Source organism: Rhincodon typus, chromosome 20 (genome assembly GCF_021869965.1).
Source record: "Rhincodon typus isolate 14 chromosome 20, sRhiTyp1.1, whole genome shotgun sequence".
Lineage (NCBI taxonomy): Eukaryota > Metazoa > Chordata > Chondrichthyes > Orectolobiformes > Rhincodontidae > Rhincodon > Rhincodon typus.
In genome coordinates, this window is record NC_063351.1 from 49,597,705 (window position 1) to 49,611,892 (window position 14,188).

The following is a 14,188-nucleotide window of genomic DNA, read 5'->3' on the forward strand; positions in this document are numbered from 1 at the left end:
TGAAGAAGGGTCTAGGCCCGAAACGTCACCCTTCCTGCTCCTCTGATGCTGCTTGGCCTGCTGTGTTCATTCAGCTCTACACCTTGTTATCTCAGATTCTCCAGCATCTGCAGTTCCTACTGCTTCCAGATCTGCTGAGTTTCTCCAGCATTGTCTGTGTTTGTTTCAGATTTCCAACATCCGCAGTCTTTTATCTTTATTTGAGCATTGGTGTTTTGGCTTCAAGTCTGCTGCAAGAGACAGATTGTCTGTTGCTGTGAACCTGAGGTAGTAGAATCTCCTTATCCCTTCCAGTGAAATTGTATTGAGTGGATTTGAGTGGAGATAGTGTCTGTCCCATGATAACAGTTTTATTTAGTGCTTATGGCCCAGGGCACAAGTTACACGCATGAGAGAGAAAATGCATGAATCTTTGTGGTTACGTTTCTCTGCGGATGGGTATTGCAGCATTATCAACATTGAAGAAGGTCTCTGATCATGATACAATGTGTTTTCAGCCTCGTTTTCCATCTTGATCGATTTTAGTGTTTGCTGTCTGACCTAGTGTGCAAGCCGACTCCTTCAAAATCTGCAGGGAAGGAAAATGTCAGGAGAGGAAGATGCCAAACAAAGTGGGTACTGGCACAGACCCATTTCAGCCTATTCTTCACCTGGAACTATCAGATATGTAGCCAGCAAACAGCACAGTGCATTGGATATGACACAATATGGAGCTGGAGGAACACAGCAGGCCAGGCAGAATCAGAGGAGCAGGAAAGCTGATGTTTCAGGCCAGGGCCCTTCTTCCTGCTCCTCTGATGCTGCCTGGCCTGCTGTGTTCCTGCAGCTCCTCACACTGTGTTATTTCTGACTCCAGCATTTGCAGTTCTTACTATCTCACAGTGCATTGGATGTTGTGCACAGAACAGACGAGGCTAAACAGACAGTCAATTTTCCACAAAACTCTTCGTGTGTCCTGCCCCACTGATGGCTCCATGAGATCTTGGAAAATAAGATAAACCTTGATTCCTACAGTTCATATCTAGCTGGCTTTTGAAGACAATATCCACAGTAGGTCTTCTGGCACAGAAACGACAGCACGTTCCTGCCACACTTGGTCTGTAGCTGGATGACATCTTTTAAGTATGGCCCTAACAAAGACCTACCCTGTGATATTGAGGCATGAGGTGTCTGTGTAGTTGTTACAGCCTCTTCTGTTGCACAGGACTTTGCACAGTATGACAATACTGCATCGTGCATTTCATGTGGAATGGAACCTAGGTTCTAGCAGTGAAGTAGAAGGTCAGACAGACTGACAGAAGAGGTTCTTCAGCCCCTCGAGTCCACACTGACCTATGGACATTCATCCCACTTTCCCACACTTGGACCATAGCCTCAAATACTATCACAGTTTGAGTGCTCATCCAAGTACTTTTTAAAAGTTTTTAAGTTTCCCGCCTCAACTACGCTCCCAAACAGTGCATTCCAGGTTCCCACCATCCTGTGGATGAAAAAAGTTCTTGCCACAAATCCCCTCTATATCTCCTTCTTTTCACCAAAGAAAGGTCATAAATGTGTGCCAATAGCGTGGTATCATTCCATGTTTGAGCAGGTCGACAGGGATTCCATCCTTGCCAAACGCCTTACTGTTGGCCGAGCAGCCGATGATCACTTTGAGCTGAAATAGTGAGGGTTCTTCATCTATCTCGTCTGTAAGAGGAAACTATGAGACAATGTCAATCATCTGCAACCTGGCCAGTGTTTATCTCAGATGACTATAGCCTACAGCATTGTTCACAGCAGAGTATCTGTCACTTCTGTTAGTGAATAGTTCATCTGCTAACTTCAGTGATAGGACAACCGAGGACCCTCTACGGGATCCCTTAGACCAATGTAAATAAGATATAGGAACATTATTTAGCCATTCAGCCCACTGAGTCTGCTCTACCACTCAATCATGGCTCAGATGTTTCTCAAACCCATTCTCCTGCCTTCTCCCCATAACTATTGATCCCCTTACTAATCAAGAACATATCTATATCTATCTTAAAGACACTCAATGACTAATTTCCACAGCCTTCTCCGACAATGAGTTCCATGGATTCACCACCCTCTGGCTGAGGAAATTCCTCCTCATCGCAGTTCCAAAGGGTCATCTCTTCACTTTGAGGCTCCGATCTCAGGCCCGAGTCTATTCTACTAGAGGAAACATCTTCTTCATGTACAAACTACCCAGGGTCTCAGTATTCTGTAAGTTTCAATCAGATCCCCCTCATCCTTCTAAATTCCAGCAAGTACGGACCCAAAGTCCTCAATTGATCCTCATGTGACAAGCCCTTCATCCCGGGATCATTCTTGTAAACTTCCTCTGGACTCCCTCCAATGTCAGCACATTCCTTGTAGATATGGGGCCCAAATTGGCTCACAATATTCTAAATACAATCTGACCACAGCTTTCATGTATATTTCATACAGGCATCACAGGCAGTTTGGATTTCTTAATGTATATTGACCAAGGTTTATCTGCGCAGTATCTCCTTATTTTTTTGACCAGCTGACTTGGATACTTTCAGGTCTTTCCTGGTCTGCAATGTCTACAGTCATCAGTTTATTTATTTGTTGTGTTGTGTGGCTGTATATGCAAGGGAATTATTACCCATGCATTGCTTTTTATTAGCTGTACAATCCAAACCATTCAGACTAAAGCTAGACAAAAATACAGTTAGTGCTTTTACAACACAGAGGGGTAGATTTCAATGGTTACAGGCTGCTGTAAATTTGCTTTTTCATTATACTTCCATGTTGAGCTGCAGTATCTATTTGGTCTCTATCCAGTGAGATGTCCTTATAACCTCTGCAGTTCATCTTTATACAACGGCTATTCAATGGAAGAAAAATTTGTTGTAGTCCCACAGGAACATAGGACCACTCTCTTCACAGAGAGAGAGAGGTGACTGATGGTAAATTTAACCTGAGTGTCACTATACTGTTGGTGAGGTGCAAGGTTGAGAAGGTGGGTTATTCATATATATTTTAGGAACACATATCAATTTCTGAGAACTTTTACATAAACCCTGATAACAAGCTAGTCTTCTTAGCACCTTCACAGGCAATGGAGAACTTTTTGAGGAGGGATTCAAACTGAATAGAAAGGATCTTAAATAAAAACCAGAAATTGTTGGAGAAACTCAGTAGGTCTGGAAGCATCTGCAGAGAGAGAAAAACAGAGGTAACATTTTGAGTACAATATGACTCCTACAGAGCAGTCGTAGAATCCCTGCAGTGCGGCAAGAGGCCATTAGGCTCATCGAGTCTGAACTGATTCTCCAAAGAGCATCCTACCTAGACCCACACCACCACCTTATCCCTGTAACCCCGCATTTCCATTGGTCAATCTGTAGCCTGCACATCCCTAGATACTATGGGCAATTTATTGTGGCCAATCCACCCTAACCTGCACATCTTTGGACTGTGGGAGGAAACCGGAGCACCCAGAGGAAACCCACACAGACGTGGGAAGAATGTGCAAACTCCACACACACAGTTGCCCGACCCTTGGTTCAGGTCATGTCGGATCGGGTCGAATTCAGGTCGAATTACACATGTACTCAGTGCGTATAGTGACGAATTACAGCGCTAACGTAGACACAAAAGTACCTAGGCACAGCTCCTTCAGTTACAAGATCTTAGACAACAGAGAAATAAAATGTCTAACATTACAGAAATAAAGTTCGGTACAACAGACCCATGCTGGCACCTAGCTTTCAGTCCGCACCGACCCCCAGCTCCAGGCCACACCGAGCCCCACTCCAGGCCACACCGAGCCCCGGCTCCAGGCCGCACCGACCCCCGGCTCCAGGCCGCACCGAGCCCCGGCTCCAGGCCGCACCGAGCCCTGTCTCCTGGCCGCACCGAGCCCCGGCTCCAGGCCGTACCGAGCCCCGGCTCCAGGCCGCACCAAGCCCTGTCTCCTGGCCGCACCAGTGACAAGCCATGCTGGGAGGCTGCTGCAGGAGACCTCTGTGCCAGGCCAGGAGGGCACCATGCCACACCTCATTGGGAAGCTGCTGCACCAAGCCAGGAGGTGTAATGGGAAGTCACTGTGCCAGGCCAGGAATCGTCACTTGCTGTCGCTGAGGCAACAAAGCTAACCACTGAGCCACCGTGCCAGTATATATACGTCATACTGGACTCAAAATATTGTCTCTCTATCTCTCTCCACTGATGGTCCTGGACTTGTTGAGTTCCCCAGCATTTTCTGTCTTTATTTCAAATTTCCAGCATCTGCAGCGTTTTGCTTTTATTTATTTAAAAAGTCTTAATCTGGATCAAGCCTCAACACTCAAAAAGCAACATCATCATTTCAATCAACCGATGATTCCTTAAGTGCCACGAAACAGACCTGGCAAATATATTTTTTCACTTGGTTTGAATTGTTACCACTGCAAGCTATATATTAAATGGATTCATTAAATCTGACTGCAATAATAAACTGCTCACTAATTTACTAAGGTAATGAATTCCTGATAAATCTTCCAGATGGTAGGCAAAGTAATTTCCTGTAGTTTTTTCTTGAAAACTTGTAAATTGAACTGCGGATGGAGTCTTTAAGTCCATAAATCAGACTATTGCAGGGTCATCAGGGACTTCCCCACCCCGATCAGTTCACTGTATAAGTGCAGCAGTGATAGCAGGATTAATGCAGGAAATTTATGATTGCCTCGCTTTTAATGGGGATTCACTCAGCTGCTTTTTAACCTGCCTGAGTGGTGTATGGTTTCCTCCGCAGGTGGGCGGATGAAATATCAGGACCTGCCTTGTGTTGGGAACTGACAGAAACCTGCTGGCTCTGACATTTACTAACACTAACTGCAGATCTAATTCACAACTCTGCCCTTAACTCTGAAACATAGATATAGAAACGCAGAAAATAGGAGAAGGAGTAGGCCATTCAGCCCTTCAAGCCTGCTCTGCCATTCAATAAGTCATGACTGATCATCCAACTCAGACAGAAGACATTGTGCGCTTGATACATGCCAAGTTGAGTAAGGTGAGATTATAGTAGATTTCACCGGGACATGGGATTGACTGGCAAATACACACCTTGAAATTCTGACATCTGCCAACTGCTTCCTTGCCTAAGTGAATGGTTTTTGCTGACAGGTTATGGACTTAGGAATTTTTTTTTCTGCTTTGAGGTGATTTCTAACAGCTTTGAAAACATTTGCCATGAATTCGCATTGGCCTGCTGTCAGCTTTTACTACAATGTTGAAGCTGCTTACGTTGCACTGATAAGAAAGCAGAAAAGTACCTTAATAACACCACAGAGATAGTGGGAACTGCAGATGCTGGAGAATCTGAGATAACAAGGTGTAGAGCTGGATGAACACAGCAGGCCAAGCAGCATCAGAGGAGCAGGAAAGCTGCCGTTTCAGGTCTAGACCCTTCTTCAGAAATGAACCCAAAACGTCAGCTTTCCTGCTCCTCTGATGCTGCTTGGCCTGCTGCGTTCATCCAGTTCTACACCTTGTTATCTTAGTAACACCACAGCCTTCTCCTCAGTCACCTGCCCTCCACAGGTCAAAGGTGATGGAACAGGACTGGGGCTTGTGGGAGGCAATACTCTGAAAAGGATGTAGAGGTGGGGATTAGCTATCGACACATAACAGAACAAAAGTGCAAGCACGGCACACCTTCCAACCTCAGCATGTGACATGGACCAACCATCGCTGATAAAATAATGCCTAACAGACATGAGAGCATCTAACCACTCTTCTGCTCATCAGAGCACAGCACCCCTCAGGCCTCCCTTCCACCCCTGCCCCAGAATTTACACTTTCTTTCCGCACCTAATCACCAGTCCCATTGGGGACGTAGTCAAGGTCAGGGACAGCATTCTGTTTAGTCACCTCAGCTCCTCCGAGGAATCAGCTGAGGACCTTCATAAAGGCTGATAATAATGTCACTAACATGCACTTTACCCAATGTAACTGTCTACATCCTGCTGCTGTGAGGAATGGGTGTGATGTTGCAATAAACTCAGGATGAGTGTTATTGGCATAGGTCAGATGAGGAGCTGGGAATGTGCCTCAGGAGGTAGAGGCACTGAAATAGCCCACAACTGGTCATCATGATGCCTGCTCACTCTAACTGGAGAGGAAATGCAGGAATCAGTTACAAATGAATGGAAATTCTACTCACTGATGGGCTGCTGAAACCTTTTGGTTTCCAATGCAGTGTTCACACTACCCGTGGCTCAGATTGTTCCCCCACTGTGTTTATTGACACCAATATGCCAAAGAATTGATTGCACTACATTGGCCATCTGGCCACATTGTGCCACCAGTAGATTGGAGGCTGTATGGCGTACGGTAATTTTTCAGGAAATCAAAGGTACTTACTCAACAATCAGCAAACAGAATCTAATTAACCAGCACCTTGATAAAATTACAACAAACATAGCTCACTATTTCAAGTTACCAGCTCACAACCTGAAGTTTCTCAATAAAAGCAATTAATTCTCCATGTGGAGACTGGTTACGTATCTGAAGTAGCAGGCTATTTTGTTTTTAGGGGATGCAATGGCCTAGTGGTGTTATCATTGGACCATTAATCCAGAGATCTGTGTTCAAATCCTGCCATGGCAGATGGTGGAATTTGGATTCAAAAAAGAAATCTGGAATTAAGAGTCTAATGATGACCATGAATCCATTGTCGATTGTTAGGAAAATTCTATCTGGTTCATGAGGTTCAACACTCAAGGTTATGAGCCAAATGCTGGAAAGTGGGACTTGTGTAGATTTAGAGTAGTTTTCTATCAGTGCAGACTTGATGGGCTGAAGGCCCTTTTCTGTACTGTATGGCAATGATTGTAAAAAGAAGTCAATGATTTGAAAAGTGATAGCCATTTGCTATGAACTGCGCTTTCAGTTAATTTTATAAATGCCTTAATTAAGTTGCTGTGAAGTGAGGGTATCACAGAGCATTGATAATTTATTATCTGGATAGTCTCTGCATTCATTGAGAAGTGATAAAAGTGACTGGGAGCATGGTAGACTGCAATTATTGATGGACGTTAAATCTTGAATTCAGGGTCTGCTCTGACTAAATTGGCTGTTTCTAACATTGTGTAGCTGTTTAAGGAAGCAAACTCTGTTGGAACTTCAGCTCTGATTAACAGCTTTATTTCAGCAATAGATTAACATTAAGAATACATATTTTATACAACAGTTAATGCTCCAGAGAGCCAGAACATTATTGTGAATATGAATTAGCCAGCGTTATAGTTCCATATTATAAATTGCTTTCATGTAAGTAAACAAATCATAAGTCAGGGATAATGGCGCCATAAATGCTGAAACCATTTCATTTTTCCTTTTCAAATTTTAATTTCAGGTCGACTGACTATGGAACGACGTATGAGAAACTCAATGATAAAGTGGGCCTGAAAACTGTGCTGAGTTACCTGTACGTCTGTCCTACCAACAAGAGGAAGGTAAAACAATTCATTCCCAAAACACAGATCCTGTGGAAGGGAGAGAGGCCAACAACCCCCTACTTAAATCTATATATATATATATATATATATATAAAAGATAAATAGACAAGGTCCTTGACACCTTGTGAGGTGAAGTCACTGTTATTAATTTGTAGCACCGCTCTCCAAAGAAGAGTTACTGCTGTGTATTCACTTTACTGTCTATCTTATTAACAGTAACTGTAAAATGAAGGAAACTGGCAGCCCACCTTCCGAGCAGAGTTGTCTGCAGTAGATCTGTTTCTACAACATATGCCAGGTTATTACTTCCCTGAAACATAATCTCTGATTACTTATGGAATGCCTTTATCCAGTAGTGTACGACAGTATTAATATACTTGTGTGCTACAGTTCCAATGCTGTGATGTTTACGGTCTTGAAGAACGATATTCCTTCATGAGCTGTAGTTCACTTATAGAAGTGTTTCATATCTTTGCAAAAAAGAGGCTTGTTCTTATGTTGTGGGATAAATATGACTGCACAGCTTACTTGACTTGGTTTGCTGTTCTGCCTGTACAAATAGATGAAACTCTTGACCAAATTAACAATAAGAATTTGCAGGCAATGTGATAACTGTTAAGGTAATCACAATGGCCAGAGTGCATTATTCCACAATGTCAAAGTGTCTGATTATACAGTGGACACAGGAATGTCGTACAAGGAAGATATTGTGCATGATTAGATATTGTTATCTGTCAAAAATGGGGCATAATAAGGTGATGGGAGTGTTATACATCAGTAAAAGTCATTGTCATATTGTACAAATGTGGACATCTGGTAGATTTCCACCTAGATAAGCATAACTCACCCTGATTGTGCTGCTCCTGTCCAATGGTGCTGGGAATGTCAGCCACTGTGTGTTTTTTAGTTCAGTGACAAATCATTGGAACTTGACTCTTAGGAGACAGTAAGGACTGCAGATGCTGGAAGCCAGAGTCAATAAATGTGGAGCTGGTCAAATGCAACAGGTCAGACAGCATCCGAGGAGCAGAAAAGTCAACATTTTGGGCCGAAGCCCTGAATCAGGACTGGGGAGGGGGAGGGGAGCCCAGAAATAAATGGATGGGAGTGGGGTTTGTGAAACGTAGCTGGGATGCTGGTAGGTGGATGCAGGTAAGGGTTATTGCGATTGTTCCGTGGGAAGGGTGGAGCAGATAGGTGAGTAGGAAGATGGACAGGTTAGGTTAGGTCAGGGAGATGAGGAGGAGGGAGAGGGCTGGACATGTGATAAGGCTGGGGGTGGAGGGATTTTGAAGCTGGTGAAGTCAATGTTGAGGCCATTGGACTATAAGCTCCCAAGGCGAAATATGTTCCTCCAGTTTACGTTTGGGCTGACCCTGACAGTGGAGGAGGCCAAGGATGGACATGTCGTCAGGGATGTGGGAGGGGGAATTAAAATAGATGGCAACCGGAAAGTTGGTATGGTTGATGTGTGCAGAGCGCAGATGCTCCATAAACCAGTGCCTGAGTCTGCATTTGGTCTCCCTGATATAGAGGAGACCACATTGGGAGCAACAGATGCAATAGATCAGGTTCGATGAAGTACAGGTGATTCTCTGCCAGATCTGGAAGGATTGTCTGGGGCCTTGGACAGTGGTGAGAGGGGAGGTGTTACACGTCTTGCGTTTGCAGGGAAAGGTACTGAGTGTGGTGGAGAAATTGGTGGTGGGTGCAGAGCTGACGAGGGAGTCGCAAAGTGAACAGTCCCCTGCACTCACCTTTACTGGCTTCATCCCCGCCTCCTTGACCTGTCCATCTTCTGTCCACCTATCTGCTCCTCTATCCACTTTCTATCATCGCCTCCCCCTCTCTCTATTTATTTCAGAGCCCCCTTCCCCTCCCCCATTTCTGAAGAAGGGTCTAGGCCAGAAACGTCAGCTTTCCTGCTCCTCTGATGCTGCTTGGCCTGCTGTGTTCATCCAGCTCTACACTGTGTTATCTCAGACTCCAGCATCTGCAGTTCCTACTATCTCCTTGATTCTTGTTGTCTTTATGAATAGTCACACCTTGTGTTTATCAGTAACCGTGGACGTGCAGCTCCTGACTACTTATTGCCAGTTATTTTCAGTAACTCACTTAACTAACTTATTAAATGAGACAAGTGCTTCAGTGAATTAGCAGAATTGTAATCTCAAAGGCAAGTGCGTTTGCTGAAAACTCTGAGGCTGACTTTGCAGGGTTTATACATGACTGAGCACCTAAAGGAGGCGGATCCTCCTGTGCAGTGCTGAAGGAGTGAGCATTGTAATGTTAAGGATTGCCATCTTTTGGAGGAAACATTAGACATTGTGCTTAGACACTTCCAGCATTTTTAGGAAAACAGCAGAGGGTTTTAGCCTTCAACTCGGCCAATTTTCTTCCCTCAAGTGACACATCATCTAAAAGACATGATCTGGTCATTTATCTCAAAGCTGCTATTTGTAGGACCTGGTGTGTACAAATTGACTGCGCTTGCATTTTAACTAAGTCACTGGTTGGGAACTCCCATTAGATATTCCATGACAATAAGAAACATAGGCCGGTCTTCTAGAAGAGGCATGAATTTATGTAGCTTCATTTAAGTTCTACTATCTGATCTGTGAAGTGGAGATTTCAGAATGTCAATTCTGATTATGCCATCACAAAGGTGTTATATCACCGGAGCAGAAGTGCTCCATCATTGTGTAGTCCCAGAAATCACCATGGCTCTTGGGGAAATTGTGCCCATTGGGTGTTTCTAAAACTTGCTTTCACAACCACGTCTCCGTCCTTAGTGAAAATTCTTTACCCCCTCCCTGCACAGCCTCATTTTGGAAGCATAGAATTCTAGAATTTTATAGTACCAATTGAGGCCATTCAACACATTGTGTCTATAGCATCTCCTGAAAGAGCTACCCACTTAGTCCCAATCTCCAGCCGTAACTCTGCAAACCCCTAAATTCATCAATTTCAAATATATATCCAGCTTTCTTTTGAAACTTCCTATGGAATCTCCTCAACCACTCTCCCAGGCAGCACATTCCAAATCCTAATGATTCTCTCAGTAAAGACGTTTCTGCTCATCTGACTCCTAGCTGTCTTGCACATAATCTTGAAATTGTGATGCCTAGTTACTGACATACAAACTGTCAGTCAAAATTGTTCATAATTTTGAACATCTCAAAAAGATCACCTCTTAAATTTCTCTGGTCCAAGGAGAATAATGTTATTAGCAAAGAGAAGCCATTCTTTCTCTATCACAGCTTAATTTAAACCTGTTTTACATTTCTTTTACTCTTTTTTCATCATTAATAACCGCTTTCCCTTTTGCACTGGGGCTATGCCTCTGTTATACGTAAAAAAAATTCCAATACTTTCAGTTCTGAAGATGAGTCATACTGGACTCAAAATGTAAACTCTGCTTCTCTTGCTACAGATGCTGCCAGACTTGCTCATTTCTCCAATGTTCACCCTGTTTGTTGCAATTTGCATGTATTGATATGACAAAAAAAAATCTATGAGACCATTTCCTTCCCCAGACAGCTGTGGCTAACATCTCTCAGTGAGATGTGAGTCTGTTTGGTGAAAGCTTTGAATTATTAAACCATGTGCTTGGTCTTGCTTGGCAACCAGTACTGTATGTCAGCTTTTGTTCCAATGTGGTTAAGGAATGAAATTTCTGAGGTAAATACCTCAGGGAGGAGTTTACATGTCCTGAGAAGCCTAACTTGTCTCCCTGAGTTCTGGAAACAAGCATCAAGCTGATGGTGCTTTAATCCTTTTCATTGGCTGTATACTACACTGGGTTATGTTGCATTGATGACATTTTAACCATGCATAATTCATAGCAAACATTACATGAAGAGCTTTTTCAAAACTTTGTCATAATATTATTGCAGCTCAGCTGCTAACGCAGGGGAGGCCGAGTGGAATTATTGCTGGACTGTTAATCTAGAGACCTGGATAACACTCTGGGGATCTGGGTTCGAACTCAGGCAAAGCAGAGGGTGGAATTTGAATTCAATAAAGTATCTGGAATTAAGAATCTAATGATGACCATGAATCCATTGTCGATTGTCAGGAAAAACCCGTCTGGTTCTCTAATGTCCTTCAGGGAAGAAAACTGCCATCCTTACCTGGTCTGGCCCACATGTGACTCCAGACCCACAGCAATGACTCTTAACTGCCCTCTGGGCAATTAGGGATGGGCAATAAATGTTGGCCTGGCCAGTGACATCCTCATCCGGTTAATGAATAAAGAGGGGGAAAAGAAAGACTGAAATAAAGAATGTCATTGTCTGACATTTTCTGCCAGAATATAACAAGGGTCCATTTGGTTGTCAGACCCCCTTGCTGCCTCAAAATGTAAATATTTTCTCCCAGCAGGAGTTAAAAATGCCCTGGTTATTAGTAACTGCACAGTAGCTCTGTGGCATGTAAAGTTCCAATGTATCATTTGTGTTTCTTTTTCCTCATTGGAAAGATTGCACAGACAGAATGAGAACCTTTTTCGCTGTACTTATAGATCATTGCTTTTTGTGAATAAAGTACATTTTTTCAATAAAAAATGCATAAAGCAGCCCACTACCACCTCCTGCAGGGCAACTAGGGACAGGCAACAAATACTGGCCCAGCTACCGAGACCAATGTCCCACGAGTGAATAAAAACAAACTGAAATGTTCTGGAATACAAACTGCACTTTATATAATTATAGACTAATACAACATAGAATGAGATCATTTGGTTGGTCATATCTGAGCAGCTCTTTGAGAAAGTTAATGAATTAGTTCCACTTATCTGCTTTTCTCCAATATCTCTTTCATTTTTTTCCTCTTTGAATATTCATCCAATTACCTTTTGGAATTTACTATTGTTCCAATTCCTATTGCCCAAAGATCATAAGAAATAGGAGCAACAGTTGGCCATTCAGCCCCTCAAACCTGCTCCACCAATCAATAGGATCATGGCTGATCTGACATTCCTCATTCCTGCCCCTTCCTTGTAACCCTTGATTCTCCAATTTATCATGAATCTTTCTGTCTCAGAATATACACAGTACATACAAAGACTCTGCTCCCACAGCTCTTTGTGGAAAGGAGTTCCAAAGACTCACAACCCTCTTAGAGAAGAAATTCCTCCTCATCTCAGTCTTAAATTGGCACCTCTTTATTCTGAGACTATGCCTTCTGGTTCCAGACTCTTCCTTGATGAGAAGCATCATCTCAGCATTTCCCCTGTCAAACCCTTTAAGAATCCTATATGTTTCAATGAGATCTCCTCTCACTCTTCAAAATTCTAATGAATAGACTCCCAACCTGTTTAACCTTTGCTCATCAGGCAATCCCTCCATAGTAGGGATCGTCCAAGTAGAAATCCTGTGACCATGGTATTAAAGATCCACAAAACCATGGAATAATAAAGCTGCCATGGCTTTAGCAGACCACAGGGTTGCTCTCTAATTAGACAGAGATGACTGGTGTTGGTTTAACCTGAAGATGACCAAGAGGAGAGGTTTAGAAGAAGAGTCCTTCATGGTAACCTCAGTTAGTGTTAAATTGAGTCTAGGCTGTTAACATCACTCTGCGTTTCAAACCAGCCTTCCAAACAACTGAGCTAAGTAACCAATTCCATTCCCCTCCCACCCCCACCTCCACCCACCACATCACTCCAAACCTATTAAGGAAAATTGGGATGAAGGAAAACTTTTCTTCTCTGAAGAAGCTTGATACTATCCAGGACAAAGCAGTCCACTTTACTGGCACCACATCTATAAACATCCATTCCCTCCACCACTGACACTCACTCAGTAGCATGTGTGTGCCATCTACACGATGCACCAAAGATCCTCATATGGCAGCTTCCAAACACACGACCACTTCCATCTAGAAGGATAAGAGCAGCAGATACATGGGAACACCATTGCCTGCAAGTTCTCCTCCAAGCCACTCCCCATCCTGACCTGGAAATATATTGCTGTCCCTTCAATGTTGCTGAGCTAAAATCCTGGAATTCGATCCCTAAGGGCATTGTGAGTCTATCACAGCACATGGACTGCAGTAGTTCAAGAAGACAGCTCACTACCACCTTCTCAAGGACAACTAGGAACAAACAATAAATGCTGGTCCAGCCAGTGACACCCACAAGTGAATAATAAAAAAAATCAACCAGGTGGGTCAGTCTATAGAGGAGCATAATAAGTACGTGCAGTGGAATATTGAGCATTGTTCTTGGGATGGAGACTTTGCAAATATGGTTCTGTTCTTTACGAGGCTGGCCACAGAATCCCAATACAAATAAGAAGCAGGTGAATCTGGTTTATCTTGATCGTGTTCTTTTTGCTTCTCATTAAATTTAAAGAGAGAGCCTCTAAGAACGGCCAACGAAATCTTGCTCTAACAGTGGTAACTGGGAATTTCAAATTCAAATGGAATACCGTGGCTCAAGAAGACAGCTCACCACCACCTTGTCAAGGATGATTACGGATGGGCACAAATGCTGGCCCAGCCAGCAATGCTCACACCCAATAAGTGAACAAAAAAAACATCAATCCTGTTCTCTACATGTGTCCATTGTAAGAAGAAATTGGAGCAAGAGCAGACAATTCAACCCATTGAGTCTGCTCTACCATTCAGTAAGACCTTAGCTGATCTGACTAAACAGTAGCCCAAACAGCATTTTTCTTGCCCATCTGTTATGACCCTCAACTTCTTCG

At 43.3% G+C, this 14,188-nt stretch overlaps 1 protein-coding gene across 1 annotated transcript in view; it reads left to right on the top strand.

The window, feature by feature from the left end:
* Window positions 1–14,188, top strand: part of LOC109933504 (VPS10 domain-containing receptor SorCS1-like) — a 998,692-nt gene that overhangs the window by 581,601 nt on the left and 402,903 nt on the right. The window contains exon 3 of the mRNA XM_048609233.1: window positions 7,376–7,475. Within this exon, the coding sequence (XP_048465190.1) occupies window positions 7,376–7,475 (100 nt within the window). The remainder of the gene's footprint in view (window positions 1–7,375; window positions 7,476–14,188) is intronic.